Source organism: Zingiber officinale, chromosome 8A, assembly GCF_018446385.1.
Source record: "Zingiber officinale cultivar Zhangliang chromosome 8A, Zo_v1.1, whole genome shotgun sequence".
Classification (NCBI taxonomy): domain Eukaryota; kingdom Viridiplantae; phylum Streptophyta; class Magnoliopsida; order Zingiberales; family Zingiberaceae; genus Zingiber; species Zingiber officinale.
Genome location: NC_056000.1, coordinates 139,658,336 through 139,681,253, shown reverse-complemented (window position 1 = coordinate 139,681,253; position 22,918 = coordinate 139,658,336). Strand labels below are relative to the sequence as shown.

Genomic DNA, 22,918 nt, shown 5'->3' with positions numbered 1-22,918 from the left:
CTTGGAGGCGCCTCGGGTGCAAGCCGAAGCCAGCTGTCCAGAGGAGCTGGAGGCACCTCGGAGGAAGCTGGAGGCGCCTTGGACTAGGGATTGAAGGCGCCTTGAGGAGGCTTGAAGACGCCTTAAACCTGATAAGGTGCGACCAGGTTTGCGCTGATCCACCCGTGCGACTCGACGGCCTGGAGGTGCCTCGGACAGGCTTGGAGGCGCCTCCAGCACAGTATAAAAGAAGGGGCAAGGCAGAAGCTTAGGACATCAATTCTAAAGCTGTTATTCATCAACGTGCTGCTCAAAAATGACCCGGTGAAGCTACGACGAGTTTTCGACAACCCAAAGCTACAAGTTCTCCTCTTCGTGTTGTCGGTATAAGTTACTGTTAGTACTTTCAATTATAATCTCTTCTTGTACCGAATTTGCGATTTGATAGTGAATTGGCCACAGTAATTGCTCAACGAGCGAGGACCTTGGAGTAGGAGTCGTCCAAGGCTCCGAACCAAGTAAAAATACTTGGGTCCTTTTTTGTGTTTGCTTTTATTATTATTTTCGCTGCATTACACTCGAATGCTTTATGAATTCGAATCGAACGAAATAGCCACGAGCGCTATTCACCCTCTTCTAGCGCTTCTCGATCCAACAAATTTTAACCCATCTAGTTTTTGTTGCCAAGCAATCAGCTCCCACTCCATACAGTTAGACTTGTTTGCAAATCAGCTCTCACCTGATTCCACTTACTTGGATTTGTTTGTCAAACAATCAGCTCCCAACTGATTCCGCACACTTGGACTTGTGCCAAGCAATTAACTCTCAGTTGATTACACACACTTAGACTTATCCGCCAAGCTTCAGCTCCCTACTTACTCTACTTGGTCTTGTTCCTTTGATTCCCAACCAAGACTTAGCTCTTGCCGTATTACAATAAGGTCTTTAGTTGCCTAGCTGCATTAGAACTTCACCACCGTCTAGTTCCAATAAGGACTTCACTTGCATAGCTTTACTAGGACTTTTTGCTTGTTAAGTTACCTGCTCTTGCACACTTAATATCAATTCATTAGATCTCAATAAACCTAACTTTAATTTTTATCATACATCAAAACTTTAGATTAAATATTGTACTCCCAACACTAACACTGAGTTCGGGAGTGACTTGAACTTAACCCGGATGTGACTCGGATAGACTCAACTTGAGCTGGGTTGGAGTTGACTGACCTGAGCTTGGCTGAGTCAATCTTTGTTTGACTTGATTCATCATGGGAACTGAGATGGACTTGTTATTGAACGAGTCTTGGACTGGCCACGTGGTCTTTTCTGTCTCTGCCACATCAGATAACTTTTTAAGATGCAACACGTATAAGAAGTTAATATAATGGAAATGAAAATGCTAGCTAAGATACACCTAGAGTTACTAGAAACGATATAATAAGAGGAAAAAAAACAAAGTCCTGAAAGCAATGAGGAGATGGCAAGCTAATGACGTGGCTCACTAATTGACTAGATGAAGATTCTTTGTATATTCTAAAAGTATAAGGAATATTAATGTCGGGTCGGGAAGAGGTTTTCGATGTTGGTCCTCCGACGCTCAAATCAGTTCTCTAATCAAATGTAGAAAAATAGTGGAAAGATTATAGCTAGAGTGTGTAAGAAATTGAAGTTGTGTGCGTACCTCTTCCTATAAATGAGAACCCTTTTATAGTGCCATTGTAGTGTTTACGCACACATCTCAAAGCACAAGCGTGTTTTTCCACACATACAGTGAAAAAACAACTCTGAAAGTGTTCTTGACACCATTCCTTAAGCAGTCACACCATTCTATGATGTAATAACCTAGAAGCTTTTAAAGTACGATTCATTTGTTTTATGTCAACGACATCAACTCCCAAAAGAATATACTTATTAAGATTGGATAGAACCAACCCGAGCCTGGACATAACCAACCTGAGCCCGCTTGGCCTTGCCCATGTCGCTCAGCTACAACTCTGGTCCGCTCGGCCATGCACTGATCCGCTTGACCGTACTCTAGTCCACTCGGCCGACTCAGACACCTTTCTTGACTTTATCTTCCACATTAACCTACCTTTCTGACTTTGGCTCACTTTGATGGGGTCCCTCGTCATCACAGGATCAAGAGTTATTGAACTTAATTAGAAACAGGGTTAATTTCTAAAATATTAGGCATTATAGGCTGTAACAAATCTGACCATTTGTCAAACAACATAGTTGAAGTCAATTCCCCAACAAAAATGAACATATATAATCCCCCTTTCAGTGAGTTCCCACCATCATAGTCTTTGTCAAAGCTAAAAATTGCCCTCGATAAACATCAAAGTAAACAACCTGACGTTTATACAAATGGAATTAACATGCTAACATGACCAAACTACTTGTATTCAAATCCTCAAACTTGTTTCGCAAGCACTACTTACTACTTATGTTTATCCGAACTGTGCTTCTATGAATGTTTCAACGATCTTGACAACTACTTTCAGTGAGTTTACCCCCAGCAAGTCTTCAGACATGTGGTCAAGCCTCAAGGAGAATCGAAAGTTTATTAGAGATGAAGTTGGATCAATCCTATCATATATGTGAATCTTGAATTGCGATTTGAACTCGTGATTATAAGCTCATACGACAATAATTTTATTTAGCACCAAACCTGCTCTTAAAAAACAAAAAACTGAATATCTATCAGTAGTCATTGTTAATGCATGTCAGATTTTCTTACACCAGTTTTATCCCGTCATCTTTTATTAAAAAAACATTATCTTTGACTTAATTATTAACAATATATAGGAATAGATAATATTCAAAGTCAACTCTTTTCAGTTTTCACCCAATTGATTTGCATGTATCTACTTAAATATTAGGGAAATTGCCCAGAAATCTATCAGTTAATTCGATCCTATTTGTACAGACAGTGCCCCAATTTCTCACGTTGAGATGGTGGAACCCACATTTAAGTAGTGAGTCTCATCCCTTCATTGTGAGAGGTTGGGGCACTACCTATATAGACAAGGTGAAATTTATCAGATCTATCCTCTTCATGGGATTGATCCTCCAGTAATCTCCAGAGAGATAAGAGACAATCGAATCAAAAGTGATATACATCTTAAAGAACCCTAAACATTTCTTAAGTCAACCGTGATGTATAAGAACAAAAAGTCATTAATGAAGTTGCATGATAAATTATGTGTAATTGCTTTAGTTTAATTGGGTTTTGATACTTTAAAGGAATTTGAGTGAGTCAAAAGCAAAGTGGTTGAAGCAATTGAGCTAATTAAAACGTATAAGGAATGACGTCACCATGTTAATTAGTCAAAGTCAATTCTTTCCCTTCGTCGGCATTCCAACTAGATATAATAAGAAGGTAATTAAGTTGTAATTTCCAACAAAAGAAAATATCTACTTTAAATTTTCAAGGTAAGCAAATATTGTTTATTTTATAAAAAGTAATTTCTATTCGATTTTAAACTTTAAAATATTTGTATTCAAAATCATTATATAAACGCTTGTATAATATAAACTTACAAATTTAGGACTCTATCTCCTACGTAGATTCAAAGAACTTTCCTTTTAAAACTTCAATAATTCCCTCTGATATAAAAAAAATATCTTGTTTAATTTATTTTAATTAGAGTTGACAATATTAAACAAGCGTGGTTCATGATTACGTACATGACATGAGCTGGCATGCTTACACTAACTATTGTAGTCTTTAAAACATTTAATATGACCTTTGATTGAATTGTTTTGATAACATTTACATTATCCATTAATTTATTAATTAATAATTTAATTAAATTATTATTATTTATTAATAACAAGTGGATTATTTAATGTAGCATCCATTCATGCTCCTAATCTATATAAAAGGGGCTAGCTATCTCATTGAAGAAAGCAAATGCATGGCTATCAGATGCTTCTCCGATAGGATGAAGATGTGAATATCATCGGCCGGGCAATCACTTGAGTTGTATGTCTTCTTAATCCTTCAAAGTGTATGCACTCTCTTCTTAATTACTTTTTTTTCACACAAAATGATGACTAAGATACCCTATTCTCTTAGGAATATTGTTTGCAAAGAAAGTTATAATAATTATCATTAATGAATATTAGATTAATTATCTTTTAATATTAGAAAAGTACATCAGATATATATATTCCAAAATACTCTTTCATCAACCCATACTTACTCAAATAACTTTGTAGGCTTCAAATTAATATCAATTAATGAACTTCATTGCACATTTAATTTTTCTCTGAATTTATACATATTCATTTTTTAATTTTAATTAGTTGATGCATAGTAATTAAGAGTATTTTTTTTAAAAGTGCAATCTTTACTTATTTTAAAGTTCGTTTAACAAAACCTCATAAAAGTTAATTTATATTCATCAAAATTTTAAATAATAGAATAGGTATTAAGTATTCTGATTTTCTGTATTCTAAACAGATAAAAAGAAACATAGTAAACTAAGTTTTAGTTTGTCAATTTTTTTTTTAAATATTCTGTATTTTTTTTAAAAAAATTATGATGGTTTATAAAAGAGTTTCTTTTTATAAAATATTGATGGAAAAATAATTGGGAAATCATATCCATTTTTAAAGTTTTCTTGTATTTTCTCGATCCCTTATATTTCTATCTGTTGCATATTTATCTCTAAGACTTTACTTATACATAAAAATAAACATTAAATATCGTTTTAAAAGAAAAATAGAATTGCCTATATATAAACATGCTAGCTGTTGGTGATTCCTAAACTTGTTATGAAAATATTAAATTTTACTATTTATTTATTTTTACATTTGTTGTTAATGTTTTATTTTTATTTTTAATATAATAGACTGCAATAATACTCGTTCATTTTTCAAATTTATAATTTCTCTCTATCATCTTCCAACATGTATAAAATAACATATCAAGCTAAACAGGATGATATTGGATCTTGCTCATTTATTTTTGTAAATCTTGGAATTTAGTTCTAAAATTTAATACCAACATTAAAGTTTTGATGTATTTACCTTTTATCTAGATTTTATTTTATTTTTTCCATTTAAATTTTATTTTAACTATTCTAATTGTATAATTTTTGTTTGCTACAGATAATGGAGAATAAAGATACTACTTCTACAATCCACATAGATGAATGGGCAAGAGAATTGGAAAATAAGGCAAGCTATGAAACACAAAGGCAAGTTAGGTATCAAAATTCAACAATCTTTAAAGTCTCAGAAAATTTGCGAAGTGTTCAGTCTGAAGCCTATGAACCAATGATCGTTTCGCTCGGACCTTACCACTATCATAAGCCTCACCTTCAAGTCACTAATCAGTCCAAGTGGCTCTTGCTCCACAAATTGCGGGAAAAGGACCCTGAAAAAAGTCTAAGGAACTATCTTAAACTTGTCAAGGAAGAAGAAATCAATGTGCGAAATACTTACTCAGAGCCGCCAACCGACATGTGTGAAAAAACATTCATCGAGATGATGTTGTCGGACTGTGTGTTTGTCATTATGATCGTGTGGTTTTGGAAGAAGAACAAAGAAGGAATGAAAGAAATAGAAAACTCGATCTTTAAGAACAGGCAACGATCATGGAGAATAGTGGCGCGAGACATGTTGCTATTAGAGAATCAACTGCCCTTTTTTTTGCTCGAGGCTTTGTTCAACTCCGCATTTCCTGATAAACACGGTAGGCTAAAGAAATGGGTGGCCCAATTCTTCAGTGGCTTTGTGGGTGATAAGATGCTAGAAGTACCCAAGGACACTAAGACAATTCATCACATTCTCCATCTTTTTTATTTATGTATTGTGCCATCAAACAGAAGTAGCAATGTTGTTTATGTTCGACCAACGATACGTCATGGCCCGAGGATGGAACGGGTACAAACTGCGACTCAATTGGAAGCAACTGGAATAAAGCTCGAGAAGAAGCGAAATGCAATGTCTTTCTTAGATATCACATTCGAGAATGGGAAAGGGGTTTTAGAGATCCCCCGGATCAGGATTGATGGCGATACCAACATCCTCTTAAGGAACCTCATTGCATTGGAGCAGTGCCAAAAGAGCACTAAGTGCTATGAAATTTCGACCTATGCCTGGGTCTTATCTTGCATCATTGACACTGATAATGACGTTGAACTACTGCACAAGAAAGAGATCATCATCGACAGGCTTAGCAATACAAACGAAGCTGTCAATCTCTTCAGCGAGCTCTGCAAGGAGGTGGTGGTCGACCACAGAAACTACTACATTTCAAAGGTCTTCAAGGAGGTAGAAAAATATCTACAAATGGAAAATTCACAAATGTAGACCAGCCCAATGGGACACGTACGTGGACCCCAGGTTGGAGCTTGTGCTAAATCAATCACAGGTGCACGTACCACAGGAATGACCCAACACCAGGCCATAAATGCAAACTTACAGTTTCAAAGTAAATGACAATATTTATGTATTGTGTCACTTAATTTGCTTGTAAAGCTAAATAGTTCTTATTGTGCTATAATTTGTAACAGATAAAGTGTGACTGATGTGCCTGATATGCCAAATATAATATGCCATTTGGCAGATTACTGGTTGAAACCAAGCTATAACTGCCATTGGGCCATTCATCTATCTATAGCATGGACGCTGAGGGGTGATTGAATGAAACACATAACATATGTGATTGAATGAAAGCACCCAGTGCACAAGGTGGAGATCGCAGGGAGTGTTTGTCACTAGTCGAAGAGGAAGAGGAAGAGAGGCAGTGTAGAGAGACTTTTGACGTACACAATCCGTGCAGAAGACAACTTATCATCTGAAACACACAAGAAAGGCAAAAGTTTTGCTTTTGCTAGTGTGTGTGGTTCATAGGCTACCACACAAAACTTTGCTTTGTTCGTCAACTACCTGAGTATATGACCCACTTGAAAGGATATGCCTATGTTACACAAAACTCCAATCGTACATTGACATAAGAACATCCTGTAATAGGTTACATGGAACTCCAACCGCACACTCACTTTGAGAATGACAACTTAGATTATCTCCAAAACAGGTTATATAAGACTTCAACTGTACACTCACTTTGGAAACATCCTGACTGAGACTATCCTCATACTATACTACATATGATTTTAACTGTGTATTCACTTTGAGAACATCCCGGCTAAGAACATCCCCATAACAAGTCATACACTTTGGGAACATCCTCAATTGGAAACATCCCCTAACAGGTTATACAATTTGGGAACATTCTTGATCGAAACATTCCCATGACAATGCACTCATATTGTAAGAGCATCCCAAACAAGAACATCCTTGTCAAGCTAGACACATCCATCCGATCAGGATCTCCTACCATTCCTGACAATTGCAACTCCAACACAAACAGGCATGTAATTGTCATTGACAAGACAAATGATGATAGATGGAACTCGCGGCGACCATCCGGATTGTGTCAGACGTACAGTGCTCATGCAATACCTTTGATATCCAACACTGTTGGATAATTTTGATGTAATCAACCAAGTTAAATTAGATCCTGTTATATTTTGATCCTTGTATCTAAGTGGGTAGGAGTTTAAGAACACAAGAAGTCGAGCGGAAGATGTAGCTAGCAAAAAGGATGACACGGGAAGGGAACCGACGGGCTCGGTTCATCCGATGGATGAGGTGCTGCGGAAGAGTACACTAGTGGACGAAAAGAACGTGCGCGACTATCACACCCCAGAGGAGTTCCTTCTAGATGAAAATCCGACAACATCTCCCCAATACTGGTGACAATTTAAAGCATATATACATCAACAACAAAATACATCAGCTCACATGGCTGGAATATACACAACCACGTAGTTATATATATATATATATATATATATATATATATATATATATATATATATATATATATATATATATATATTAAACAGTCCACATGATTGTACTACACACAACCACGCAATTATATATAAATCAGCACACTCGGCTGTACTACAAACAAAACAGAAAAATAAATAGAAAGCTCATACAACACAATGCGTGCTAGCACGGTTTAAACACAAATACAACACTAAAATCAAAGAAAATAGTCACATGGCTAAACACTAATACAATGCTAAAACATTAAAGAATATATATAAAAGAAATAAAATGCAAAGTAAAATCGTCTTCTGATGTGACAAGGGACCGGCAGACAGGATACCTCCAAGCAACTGCTTAATCATCTACATGTAATAAGAATAATGCAACAGTGTGAGTTCAACAACTCAGCGGATACCGGATAGGCATGCATAATAAGATATAATTAACAGAAATAATTTTACGGTCGTCAGACCAGATACAAAATGTCATATGTATGCATGTCAATTATATGCAACCACCAAAATGCAATATACATAATGCAGCAAGCACAAACAATAAATGCAATCCATGCATATGATGCAAAAATGACATGGTCACCCCTAACGCCAGTCAGTCATCTCACACACGATGGTGAGATCGAGTGGGTAAAGCTATGACAACTGTACACTCTGTCATCACTGCTCCTGAGTGACCGAGTGGACAGGATGTTGTCGGAGTACACCTATCCTCCTACCCCAAACATAGTGAGGGAGCCCAAGCTCTTATCTCCCTGTATCATGGTCGAGGGGAGGAATCCTTGCCCGCTACACGCTGCAGTCATCGCTTCCCATAAGCGGACCAGCAGAGCCCTGATAGAGCAAACTGCACACACCCTGCCTGCTGTACCACTAACCCATGAGTGATTGTGTGTGCAGATCATGTAACTGGCGATGTGCTCAACAATAATGGAGTCAATAATCGCTTAGCATGCAATCATACAAGATGGTGCATGACACTAATCATGTAGATACTGACAGTATACACCTCCATATAAAATGTACCAAAAAGGAAATAAATCCATACAATGATCTAGGTAACAATAAACTAGGTACACAAGTTAGACATGCCAAATAACTAGACTACTACATAGTAGGGCAATGTATATCACTATTTCTATGAACAGGAGTAAACATAACAACAAATAAGATAATATAAGTATGAATGCATAACAGATAGGAATATAAGCAGATTACAGGAACCAAGAAGTGACATACCAAAGTAGAAGTAAACACAATCATTACTACTAGCTATAAACTACTATGCATATAAAAAAATGATCATATCGAGGAGATAAGTCAAAGGTACCTGCCTTAAATGTAGATCATCCTGAGCTATCTCCCCGTCGAGATACTCGTCTCGAATCAAAGTCCTGCAATAACATATATACGGTTTCAACTAATTCAAAGTACACCAATTAGCTAAATCCAAAGTCCAATCCTAATTTAATTAGGTAACCATATTTAATTCCACCTAATGATCCAACTCCAATAAGACGATAAATCCATCCTTAATTCACTGATCAATTCCTCAATTTTCTCAAATAAATTACTAATCAAATCTCATCACATCATCCAACAACTAATTAGCAAATTCAATGCAGAACTAAAAATCAAACCTCAACATGCCTTACCCCAAATTTGGCAACAAGGTGGCACTAGAAGTAGCTAACAGCCATCAGCAACAATCTACAACTATCTTGTACTTCTCTTGCAAACGTAACAAATCTGAAAAATGTATCCATTAATTAGCCTTGTACTCCAAATTAAGACTGAGTTTAGCAACCTTACCCCAAAACAAATCCGCAACCCTTCAATGAAGAAATCCAAAGTTGCTATGGAGAACATTGAGCTCCCCTCTCAGATGCATAGCTGCTCAATAAAGACCTTAACCACAGCTGTGAGAAGTTTATGCTCTCCTCTTTGATTTCACATTGAAAATGATGCTTCAATGATCATCCTCTTCACCAAATCTAGACAAAGCACAGATCCTCCTTGCTTGTGCCTGAAAGATACCAGCGTCAGGACAAATCAGCAACAATCGGCTGGAGGGAAAAGATCGAGTAGAAACCAGCTGAACAAGGAAGACTAGTGTCAACAACATAGATCAAGGCTAGGGCTCACCTTAAGGTCGAAGACGATGGATCTGCACTGACATTTGGGCACGTCGCATGCTAGCGATCAGCGCCGACGATAGACGATGAGAAAAGGGGAGGAGGAGGTCGGGAGAAAAGGTTCCGGCGGATTGGAGCGGCTAGGGCACACGACCAGCTGACGATTGACACCGGCGATGAGTCGGGGAAGACGATGGTGCTCGTGAGGTGGGGATCAGCACTGACATTTGGGCTCGGCATCGCGAGAGGAGAAGAGGCGGCGGAAGGGATTCGGGAGGAAGAATAAAGAGAAGGAAATAAAAAAAATTACTTAGGTTTTGATATATATAACATAGGTTAATTAAATTTATCAACTTTCACTTTAATTGGAATATCCAAACAAGCTTCCACTTAGTCTATAAATACATCCCTGTAAAATACATCATACGAGCTTCGATAAATTTTCAGAAATTTTTTCAATATTTCTAAAAATTCTGTTAAGATTATTCGTCTATTAAACCCTATTATTTTTATTATCATTTTGTTATGGTATTTTATAATGACGTTCCGAGGGACGAGAAGCCGGAGCGAAAACTTGTTCGCGGAGAAGGTCGGAAAATAGGTTCGGGTGGGCCCTATTCTAGATGGTCGTAATCACTCAGGCAAGAGGAGAAACAGAAGAGTGAAAAGAGCCTGGAAATACTACTGAGGGCGCCTTCAAAGGGAATTGAAGGTGCCTCCGCATCCCACTATGAAAGGCACCTTCGACCAGGCTGGTTTTAGTCGTTGGCAGTGAATAAACATTTATCCACTTATGCCTCGCGGGAGGCGCCTTCCAGACTATTGAAGGCGCCTTCCAGCCACGGATAAGTTTTTTCAGGGGCTATAAAAAATCCCTGAACTTAGGAAATAATATATCAACTCCTGTAATCATTTCCTAGCAACTGTCTGAACTTTCAACGAGTGTAAGAGACTTCTCCGCCTTCAACAAAGGAGATTTGTTTAGCGCCTTTACTTGCCTTGGATTAACAACTATCTGTAGGGGATCGGTGGCCGGCTTAAAGGGGGGTTGGATAGAAGGCACCCCCAAATCGATTGCTTCTCCTACGATGTTAGCTTGCGCAGCGGAATACAAACAAAACAAACAAACTAAAGGCTAAAACTAAGAAAGGAAATGTAAACCGCTAACACGTTCGTTTAACGTGGTTCGGAGATTAGGGCTCCTACTCCACGGCGTGTTCTTGAGGTGGACGATCCCGATCCGTCAGTGGATTAGCCCCCAGCAAACTTCGGCTATCTCAAATAGCTCCTTGTGGGTGGAGAAACCTCACCACAACACTCACAAACATTTGAGAACAAGTAGACTACTAATTAGGGTTTACCACCACTAATTTCGTCAGGGATAACCAAGCTTCCAAGCCTTGGTTATATAGGTCGCAGGTTGAAAATCCCGCCTACTAGTCGACTGCCAAAACATGCAGTCGACTGCCCTCTGTGGAAATTCGATCGTTACATCCCAACGGCTCGATACCAGTCAACTACTAAAACTAGCAGTCGACTGCTCCACACTGACCGAACGAATAGAAACATTTTGTTCGCTCCCAGTCGACTGTTAAAACATGCAGTCGACTACTATAGAACGCTGCAGTACTACTACAGTAACGCTACAGTAAAACCTTAAAACTAGGATTTTACTCCGAGTACAATCTCTCGTGCACTCGTACCCTCACCCTTATAACTCACTTGACACTTCTTTACAACCTTGACCTCTTGCCTTCAAGCCTACTTCCTTTGGCTCTCGTCCCTCGGATGCATTCAAGCCTACGGCTCATCCCCAATGTCATCATTCGCGTATGCCTCGAAGTCGCTTCTCTTGGCCCTTGTCCTCACTGCCTTGTCCACGGTCCCTCGGATGCTCTATCCTTCACCGGGCCCGAAGCCGTCAACCTGAGTCACATGTGTATCCTGCAGTCCTACACAATTCAAGTACACATATCAAATAACAAGGGTGAACCTAACTTAAACCCTTTGTCCAAACACCAAAACACATGGTCCCACGGACCATTGGAATTGCTCCAACACTATCTAGGTTGTAACCAAGTAAATCTTGTGCCTCTTCTTTCTAGTTGTTTCTTTAATTTATTATTATTATTGCTTTTAATTTGAGTTGAAAGAATGAGAAAGGTATTGTTGTCTTTTTCAGATTATTCACATCTCCCTCTTACCGGTCTCCTAGGGTCCTAACAAGTGGTATCAGAGCCAAACCGCCTTAGAAGGACTAACCGCCGACTGAAGCACTAAAATGATGACCGAACTGACAATTTACCCACCAAAGTTCGAGGGAGAATTTACGTCTTGGAAGAAATGCATGGAGGTATTTTTTAAAACTAATTTTGAATTATTCTTAATATTAAAATATGAATTTGTAGCACCGAAAGACAAAGAGGAGTATCAGTAGACCAAAAAGGAGCAAGCAGATTTCGTGGCAAATGGACGAGCTGAATTTCATCTGTTGAGCATGTTACCTCCGCAACAAGTCAATAGAATCGGGCCTACGAATCAGCAAAAGAACTTTGGGAGAAGTTCTTGGAATTACACAAAGGTACGTCCGAAGCCAAACTCGCAAAACGGGATCTATTCCGGAACCAAATCAGCAATCTCCGAATAGAAGAAGGCGAATTGGTTGCTCAACTACACGGAAAAATCAAGGAGCTAATCACCAGTCTAACAAACCTCGGAGAAATGGTAACCAATCAGGACATGCTTGTTGGTTAGTCCTAGGAAAATCATACCGGTTCCACTATACAAAAATTTTGTACAAGTGTCGAACCTTTCCTTAAATAACCTATTGTGTTCTTTAGAAGTTAAATTAGGAATCGCAGACGAAACTTAACATCATTGATTCCAAATTTAACTTATCTGTTCTTGATGGTTTAGATTTGGATCGCAAGCAGAACTTAACATTATTGATCCAAATCCACCTATGTTATTAATTTCATTAAATATTAATTTCTAAAATCGACTTCCAGGACTGCATGGCGAGGCACATGACCTTCTTGGATATGGGAGCAACCACCACCGCCTAGACAAAGCCTTTTAAGGAAAGATAATATTTAATTTCCTTAAATAACTCTAGGTTAACCAAAAAGAGCAATCGAATCACAAATTCGAAAAATAAAGAAAACACAAACTCGAAAAACTAATTCTAAAAACTAGATCTAATGCCTCTTGTGTTTGGAATTCTTACAAAGAGAAATAACTAGTATGATGCGGAAAACAATTGCTAATTATACCTTCTCTTTGTATGCTAATGACCTCGAGATCTTCTGTCGTATTCCTCGCCTCGCCTTGGACGTCGTGTGGGCGACGATCCTCCAAGATGAACACCACCCAAAAGCTTTCTTCCTCTTCCTCTAAAATCCGGTCACCACCACCACCAAGGAGAAGAGAGCAAAGGGAAAAGAAGAGGGGAGAGGGAAGGGTCGGCCACCTAGAGAGACTCCACCAAGAGAATAAGAATTGTATCTCATGAGGCCTCCTCACCCCTTCTTTTATATTACTTGTCCAAGGAAAATAAGGGAAGAATTTTTACAAAAATTAAAATCTTCCTCTTGTTTTTCCTTTTCCCTTTTTATTTTCCTTTTCTTTCCTCTTGATTGAATCAATCACCAAATTATTAGATGATGATTTTAATTTTATTTTAATTTGGTCAGCCACCTTGCTTGGGCACCAAGCACGGGTGGTCGGCCCCCTTAAGAGAAAGGAAATATATTTTTTTTATAAAATTTTACAAGAAAAAATCCTCTTATAAAATTTTACAAGTTCTTTTTCCTAAAGTGGATGTTAAAAAGGAAAACTTTTAAAAATTAAAATCATGTTTTAAAATTTAAAACTTCTCTTCAAAAAAATTTCATTTTTTACCTCAATAGAAAATTTTAATTTTTAAAACTTCTCTTTCTTTTTTCTAAAACCATGAGGATGTTTAAAAAAGGAAAGTTCTAAAACTTTTAAAACTCTCTATTAAACCATGTGGCCTAATTCAAATAAGGAAAGGTTTTAAAATTAAAATCTCTCTTTTAAAACTTATAGTTTTCTACAAAGAGAAGATTTTAAAAATTCAAAACAACCCTCCTTATTTGAATTAATGTGGCCGACCCCTACTTGCTTGGTCACCAAGCAATAGGGTCGGCCCTTATAGAAGAGGATGTGGCCGGCCCTTGCTTGGTCACCAAGCATTGGACCGGCCCCCTTCTTGGACACCAAGATGGGCTTTTCTTTGAATGGACTTGAGGCTATAATGAGGCTACGACAGGGATCTAGAGGAGAAATTGGTTTTGGCCTTCCGATGAGCTTGAGTATCTCGTGTTCGCCCCGAACACACAACTCAAGTTCATCGATAATAACTCATTCGACTAGAGAGTATTATCGCACTACCGCACCAATCCCAAATTACATTATGGGCTACTTCTTATCATGAGTGTGTTAGTCTCCCTGTGTTTAAGATAACGAATGTCCACTAATTAATTAAGTTACTGACAACTCACTTAATTAATATCTAGCTCTAAGAGTAGTATCACTCAACTTCATTGTCATGTCGAACTAAGTCCACCTGCAGGGTTTAACATGACAATCCTTATGAGCTCCTCTTGGGGACATTCTCAACCTAGATAACTAGGATACAGGTTCTTTTTATAATCAACAACATGTTAGGACCTTCGGATCGCGGCTAGAGAGGGGGTGTGTGAATAGCCGACCCCAAATTCTCGTTTCTTCCTACAATTTGAGTTAGCGCAGCGGAAATAAAAAGTAGAAACGAAAATGGAGAAGATCAAACCTCAAACATGACGATATAACGAGGTTCAGAGATGATACTCCTACTCCTCGGCGTGTCCGTAAGGTGGACGAATCCTATCAATCCGTCGGTGGATGAGACCCCGGAAAGACCGGCTAATAAAAACTCCTTCTAGGTGGAGAAACCTCGCCACAATCTCTCTTGCAACAGTAAGATCGGAGTACAAAGATAAAGCAAGAAGCCAAGAATAATATGAATGTAAAAACACTAGTTTGCTTGCCTTCTCGTCGACTGGTGATGAAGCAACCACTTCACGGATGCCCACAACAGCAACAACTGATCAGTTGGAGTCCAGCCGAGGGAAGCTCACACGAAGCTTCAGCAGTGGAGAGCTCAACAAAGCTCAGATCGCGGGAGCAAGAAGAAGTCAGCACCCTCTAGAGGCCCTCCACCTCTTGATTTATATGAACCTGCGAAGAAGAAGACAGACACAGAAATCTAGCCGTTGTGACTCAACGGCTAGACCTGGACCGATCAGGCTCCACCCTGATTGATCCAGGACGGATCTGATCGGTCAGGGGACCGATCAGGCCCTAGGCTGATCGGTCCCCAGACCGATCCCAACTATCACAGAGAGTTGGTTGCAGAGCCCTGATCAGTCTGTGGACCGATCAGGCCATAGGTGGATCGGTCCACAGACCGATCCCTCCTATTCCTTCTCCCAATCTGTTTGGTTACTGATCGGTCACCAGACCGATCAGATGACCCATAGTGAGAATCAGTGTATCACTGGATCAATCAGCAGATCGATCCAGATACCCATAGTATCACTGGATCGGTCAGTAGACCGATCCAATTTTCCAGCCTTAAACCCTAAAGCCTTCCTGATCTAGAGAATGAGCTACCGAGCCCTCTCTGACCTAGTCCGGAGAACGAGCTATCGAGCCCTCTCCGACTTCCACGTCTGGTCCAGAGAACGAGCTACCGAGTCCTCTCTGACCTAGTCCGGAGAACGAGCTACCGAGCCCTCTCCAACTTCATCCGGTCCAGAGAACGAGCTACCGAGCCCTCTCTGACCTAGTCCGGAGAACGAGCTACCGAGCCCTCTCCGACCTCCCATGCCAAGCTTCCATACTTGGACTTTTCCCCGTGCCAAGCTCCCTGCTTGGACTTTTCCCGTGCCAAGCTCCCTGCTTGGACTTTTCCGTGCCAAGTCTCCATACTTGGACTTTTCCCGTGCCAAGCTCCCTGCTTGGACCTTTCCGTGCCAAGTCTCCATACTTGGACTTTTCCCGAATCAGGTCAACTCAAGTCGGATCAACCAGGTCAATCTTGACCAAAAGTTGCACCCACAATCCCCCAAGTTCCTATTCTTGTCAAACATCAAAATACAACTTCTCTATTCTTGTCAAACATCAAAATATACCTCGAGTCAGGTCAACTCGAGTCGTGTCACCCAGGTCAACCTTGACCTAAGGTTGCACCAACAATCTCCCCCTTTTTGATGTTTGACAAAAACCATAATCAAGTTAGGTTAACCCGATAACCTAACTTAGGTTTTCCAATAGTTCTCCAATGTTCTTCCTCGAACATTCTCTGAACATTCTCCCCAAACTCTAATGTTCTTCCTTGAACATTCTCTGGACATTCTCCCCCTTTTTGACACACATCAAAAAGAGTGAATCAAGGTCAAGAGTTTCTTCCTAATGAAAGTCTCATACCTTTCATTGAAACCCTTAATTTCCCCCTTGATACTAAAATCAACAATCAACTTAGTGATAATCACTTATAAAAAATGACTTGACGAGCAAAAATTCCCCCAAAAAGTCAACTCCCCCTTAACCATTAGGTAAAACTCCCCCTAAAGGTCAACTTCTCCTTGACCATTGCACCAACAATGTCTTGGAGAGTTTCAACCCTTTAGTAATCTAAAGCACCAACTTCCATAGCTGAAATTTCAGACAACAGTCGAAAATCAGCATTTTGGCACACTCTGATCGGTCACCAGACCGATCAGGACTCCACTAGATCGGTCACCAGACCGATCCACACTGCCCTGGATCGGTCCAGTGACCGATCCTCTCTGATCGGTCCACAATTCTCTGATAAGAATTTCTGATTTTTCTCCTGAAATTCATAAACCCCTAAAAAATTACAGAAAATTCTAAAAATTGTAAAATTTTGAGGATACATTCCTCATAACATATATTATCATGAAAAAATAGTTTTCTATGAAAATAACTCCCATTTTTTTAATCTTGATACAAAGTTCGAAAGACTTTGAAATAGCTCAAGGTTAATCATCTTTGTATCAACTTGCTCAATGATGAATGCTATCACTAGAAAAGCTTCATCAAGGTTTTTCAAATCAATTTTGAAATGATCTTAAACCATTCAATTTAGGACCACAATCTTAGGGCTAAATGTACATGACTTGTACACAAGTTTTCCCTATGATCCTCAAATTCGAATTAGGCTCATCTAGGTACAAGAACTATGCACCTTGATCCTAACTCATAATCCTAATATCTCACACACATCTAAGGTGTATCAAACACATCCAAGTCAATTTTGATGTGAGATATGGGTTTAGGTCATCTTAAGCTAAGTTCTCATGCATTTTCTAAACAACAATTTGATCTCCATATCAAATTGTGTTTCTATCCTTAAATCAAATTAATTGATCATAAATGCAAGAGATGATGACATGACATAAAATAATATCATAAGTAGAAACATGTGCCAATGTCATGATGTCATGTCATCAAGTATGAAACTTAAATAAGGCATGACATATAACTAACCTAAGCATTATCATGACATTTCAAATGATAATAAAATGAGTATGATGTCATGACATGGCATATGACAAACAATGTATGGCAAATAACATATAAAGGTATAGAAAATACCTAATTCTAGCCTTAGTTGCCATTTTTGATAATTTTGATCATTTTACCATAAATTCTATATTCCTAAGTGTAATAGACCTAAAATCATATACTAAAGATTTTTAGATCACTATGTGCCAATTAGATTGACCCTAGAAAACTCCTCAAATGTGGTTGGCACATCCTAATCACCTTAGGAATAATTTTTAATTTCATTTTCAAGGCTTGATTACACCTTGAAAATTCCTAAAATGCCACCTTTTGTCATGAGTAGGTTAACTACCTATCCAATTAAGGTTGGCACACCCTAAACCATCTAGCGTGAAGGAATCACGCTCCTAGGAACCCAATACCTATTTGAGCTCATTGGGTTCACTAAATATTCACTAGGGATGACTTCCCTAGCAACCCTCCTAGGCTTTAAAGCCTTGGTCATTTGGGACTCATCAAGATCAACTCTAGGGGTGTCTCCCCTTGTGACCTTGGTGATGGTCTTCTTAGCCCTAGGTCTTGTTCCATAATCGAATGGAACATTATGATAAGCGGGCTTGACCACTTGAGACTTAGGTTTGTGACCAAAACATCTCATGTCCTTGGGCTTTGATTTTTGACCCTTAGACCCTAGAGTTGACTTCTCCAAATTCTTAAGAGCCTTTTCTAAAGTGTCAAGTCTTGACCTCAAGACTTGATTTTCCTTCTTTAATACCTCAAGCTTTAATTTTCCATTTTTCTTTGAGGTATTCCTAGGCATATGTCTAGTTGTTTTGGGATTCCTATCTAGGTTTTCCTTAACCTTAGATGAGTTAACTCTAGGGTTGGCATTTCTAGCATTGTCCTTATCTAGGCTAACATGTTTGGCACCTAAGCACATGTATCGGTTTCTATGGTTATCATGCTTATCATTATTGACAATTACAATAAAACTACTAGCATGTGTCTTATTAGAATTGCAAGAATGTGCCTTAAAGGATACCTTAGGGTTTGCCTTAGCTCCCCCCATAGATGTGCTTGGTCTCTTATCCTTGTGAGGTTGCCTCCCCCTTGGACATTGACTCCTATAATGTCCTCTTTGCTTGCATTGGAAGCACACCACGTGCTCCTTGCCCTTGCGTATCGGGACTCCGGCTTCCTTGACTTTTGGTGCCGGTGGAGTCTTCCTAATCCTCTTTGGACATTTACTTTTGTAATGCCCATATTCCCTACACTCAAAGTACATTATATGTAATTTACTTGAAATTAAGTTGCTTGAGTTATCTAGGGTTGAGGATGGATATAAGCTCTCTCCTTCATCCCTTCCGGAGGTAGAGGCTTCTTCTTCTTGCTCCAGTCTTGAAGAAGAACTCTCCTCCTCTTCTTCCTTAGATGTTGAGTAGCCCTCAACTTCTAATTCCATACCTCCATGATGTGAGCTACTTGGCTCACTTGACTCCTCTTCATGACTTGAATTGGAGCTCTCCTCATGGAACTTAGCCAAGTTGTTCCACAACTCCTTGGAATTGTTGTATTCACCTATCTTATACAAGATATCATTAGGTAATGAAAATTCAAAGATTTTCGTTACCTCGTCGTTGATTATGGATTGGTGGATTTGTTCCTTCGTCCACTTCTTCTTCTTGAGAGGTTCTCCTTCTTTATCCACCGGAGGAATAAAACCTACTTGTACACACTTCCAATTTACTAGGTTAGTCATAAGAAAATACTTTATTCTTACCTTCCAATACGCGAAGTCGTCGCGATCATAGAAGGGTGGAATCGTGACGTCTTCTCCAAGTCGATCCATTCTTTAGCTTGTGCTCCCCCGGGTGTTAATCCGACGAAGAGCAACCTCGCTCTAATACCACTTGTTAGGACCTTCGGATCGCGGCTAGAGAGGGGGTGTGAATAGCCGACCCCAAATTCTTGTTTCTTCTTACAATTTGAGTTAGCGCAGCGGAAATAAAAAGTAGAAACAAAAATGGAGAAGATCAAACCTCAAACATGACGATATAACGAGGTTCGGAGATGATACTCCTACTCCTCGGCGTGTCCGTAAGGTGGACGAATCCTATCAATCCGTCGGTAGATGAGACCCCGGAAAGACCGGCTAATAAAAACTCCTTCTGAGTGGAGAAACCTCGCCACAATCTCTCTTGCAACAGCAATATCGGAGTACAAAGATAAAGCAAGAAGCCAAGAACAATATGAATGTAAAAACACTAGTTTGCTTGCCTTCTCGTCGACTGGTGATGAAGCAACCACTTCACGGATGCCCACAACAGCAGCAACTGATCAGTTGGAGTCCGGCCGAGGGAAGCTCACACGAAGCTTCAGCAGTGGAGAGCTCAACAAAGCTCAGATCGCAGGAGCAAGAAGAAGTCAGCACCCTCTAGAGGCCTCCACCTCTTGATTTATATGAACCTGCGAAGAAGAAGACACAGACACAGAAATATAGTCGTTGTGACTCAACGGCTAGACCTGGACCGATCAGGCTCCACCCTGATCGATCCAGGACGGATCTGATCGGTCAGGGGACTGATCAGGCCCTAGGCTGATCGGTCCCCAGACCGATCCCAACTATCACAGAGAGTTGGTTGCAGAGCCCTGATCGGTCTGTGGACCAATCAGGCCATAGGTGGATCGGTCCACAGACCGATCCCTCCTATTCCTTCTCCCAATCTATTTGGTTACTGATCGGTCACCAGACCGATCAGATGATCCATAGTGAGAATCAGTGTATCACTGGATCGATCAGCAGATCGATCCAGATACCCATAGTATCACTGGATCTGTCAGCAGGCCGATCCAATTTCCCAGCCTTAAACCCTAAAGCCTTCCTGATCTAGAGAACGAGCTACCGAGCCCTCTCTGACCTAGTCCGGAGAACGAGCTACCGAGCCCTCTCCGACTTCCACGTCTGGTCCAGAGAACGAGCTACCGAGCCCTCTCCGACCTCCCATGCCAAGCTTCCATACTTGGACTTTTCCCCGTGCCAAGCTCCCTGCTTGGACTTTTCCCGTGCCAAGCTCCCTGCTTGGACTTTTCCGTGCCAAGTCTCCATACTTGGACTTTTCCCGTGCCAAGCTCCCTGCTTGGACCTTTCCGTGCCAAGTCTCCATACTTGGACTTTTCCCGAATCAGGTCAACTCAAGTCGGGTCAACCAGGTCAATCTTGACCAAAGGTTGCACCCACAATCCCCCAAGTTCCTATTCTTGTCAAACATCAAAATACAATTTCTCTATTCTTGTCAAACATCAAAATATACCTCGAGTCAGGTCAACTCGAGTCGGGTCACCCAGGTCAACCTTGACCTAAGGTTGCACCAACACAACACACACTATAAGTAATATCATTTCCCAACTTATCGGGCATATTGATTTATCGAGCTAAATCTCACCCTTTGATAAGTCAAAGAAATAAATATTAAATATATGTGCTTGTTATTATATTAGGATTAAGAGCACAGACTTCCATAATAATTAAGGTCTAGTTATTTTATTAAATCAGTACAAAAAGAACTTACCTAAAATGGTCCTACTCAATACACTTAGAGTGTACCAGTGTAATTTATTAATCAAGATAAACTAATACTTACTTACACTACAACTATTCCGATGATTTGTTTCTTTCCATCTTAGTCATGAGCAACTATTTATAATTTATAAAGAACCGACAACATGATCTTCTGTATATGACACCACTCACCATGTTGTCTACTATATAAATTAATTGAACAATTATATTTAACAAATAAATGTAGATATTGACCAATGTGATTCTTTTATTTCAAAAATAAATGTTTACAAAAGCTAGGCTTTTAGTATATACTCTAACAACGCTAAGGTATGTTTTAAATGCGTTCCCAAGAACATCGGAATGAACATCAATAGTAGATTCCTACTATATCTCCAAACATCTTGAGGTGAGTACTTTAGAAAATCTTTTCTCCACTTTCGAAATTACATGGATCTCGATGTACATGACAAAGAAAGGGACCGAATCAAATCATTTCCCTAAAGACAAGAACGGACAATCCAGACTCTGAAAATTCAATTGATGAGGACAAAATGACTTTAATGGTAAGGAAATTTAATAAGTTTATTCGATATAATAAATTTAAATCACAGACGAAAAAGGATTATCAAAACAAAAGGAAGGTCTGATGCTACAACTGCAATGAAGAAGGAAACCTTAAGGATGAATGCCCTAAACTAAAGAAGAAGGAGAAAGACAAGGGCAACAGACCAAATCACAAGAACTTGAAGGCCACATTGGATGAATCATCATCCTCTCAGTCCGAGATCAAGGCCTTCTCCGGACTAGCCCTACTGGCCGACTACCAAGAAGAAGATGAGAGTAGCTCAGAAATGAGCATCGATGAAGGGGAAGAATCATTAGAAGAAAGCAACAATGAAGGGGGAACATCAGAACATAAGGTAAGTGAGGTACGCGCTCTTTCACCCGAATAATCTTTTCAGTTCATTAAAATAATTTCTAAGGATTTAGTAAAACTAGAAAAAGAAAACAATGATTTAAAAAGACAATTAGCAAAAGCATGCCCATTAGACTTGTTTGATAAGTTAAAATTAGAAAATGATAAGTTAAAAATTCAAATCAAAAGTTTGAACAATGACCATGCATGTCTGAATTTGAATAATTATCAAAAACCAAAATTTAAAAAGTATGATAAGCTAAACTAGTATATTAGATATCACCAAGGATAAATTAGGAATATTTATAAAAACATGCACCTCTAAAATTTCTAATTAATCAAGTAGTCAGGAACTTATATTGGGTTTCAAGATTATATTTAGACTAAAATTCTTTTAATTTTAAAAGGGTTAAATGTCATAAAGGAAATTTAATATTAATTTATTTAAAAGACTTTGTCTAAGAAAATGATTGTTACTCTAATATCCAAGAAGGCCTAGTGTCTCACCACAGTCTAGAAGTCAATTATTAAAATAAATATTTAATTGATTACCTATTAAACGAATTACTGTTATAATTTTTTAACAACTGATTTTTTAAAAATTAGTTGCATTTTTTTAACTCTTTTACTTTTGTCAAATACAAAGTACGATGTTATGAATTTTTGTAAAAAAATTGTTAAATAGTATGTTTCTTATTTTTAAGTGTCCCATGAAATTTTTCCTCTTTTTTTTTTTTGTGATGAGATCAAAAAGGGAAGAATAAGTACAAGTTTAGGGGGAGATTTTAACAATCTTAAAATTTTAAATCTTTTGAATTTTTCTAACACATTTGCGACATTATAATATTATTTTTTAACTTCT

The 22,918-nt window shown here is 38.9% G+C and overlaps 1 protein-coding gene and 1 long non-coding RNA gene across 3 annotated transcripts; one reads left to right on the top strand and one right to left on the bottom strand.

Moving 5' to 3' along the window:
• The first annotated feature begins 3,836 nt into the window (after positions 1 to 3,836).
• Positions 3,837 to 6,997, top strand: LOC122007902 (UPF0481 protein At3g47200-like). Of its 2 annotated transcripts, none has more exons than XM_042563437.1 (2): positions 3,837 to 3,967; positions 5,098 to 6,996. In XM_042563437.1, exon 2 carries the CDS (start codon positions 5,101 to 5,103, stop codon positions 6,301 to 6,303), a length of 1,203 nt encoding a protein of 400 aa, XP_042419371.1. In that variant the 5' UTR covers positions 3,837 to 3,967; positions 5,098 to 5,100; the 3' UTR covers positions 6,304 to 6,996. The 2 variants fall into 2 exon arrangements, with proteins under 2 accessions (XP_042419371.1, XP_042419372.1); XM_042563438.1 differs by having other exon boundaries at positions 3,879 to 3,992; positions 5,098 to 6,997.
• A 1,003-nt stretch (positions 6,998 to 8,000) lies between these two features.
• LOC122007900 lies at positions 8,001 to 10,262 on the bottom strand. The gene is made up of 5 exons (XR_006119149.1): positions 9,996 to 10,262; positions 9,663 to 9,876; positions 9,506 to 9,599; positions 9,181 to 9,244; positions 8,001 to 8,198 (listed from the first exon to the last, which is right to left on the bottom strand). It is a non-coding gene; the product is annotated as an uncharacterized LOC122007900 (long non-coding RNA).
• Positions 10,263 to 22,918: the final 12,656 nt, after the last annotated feature.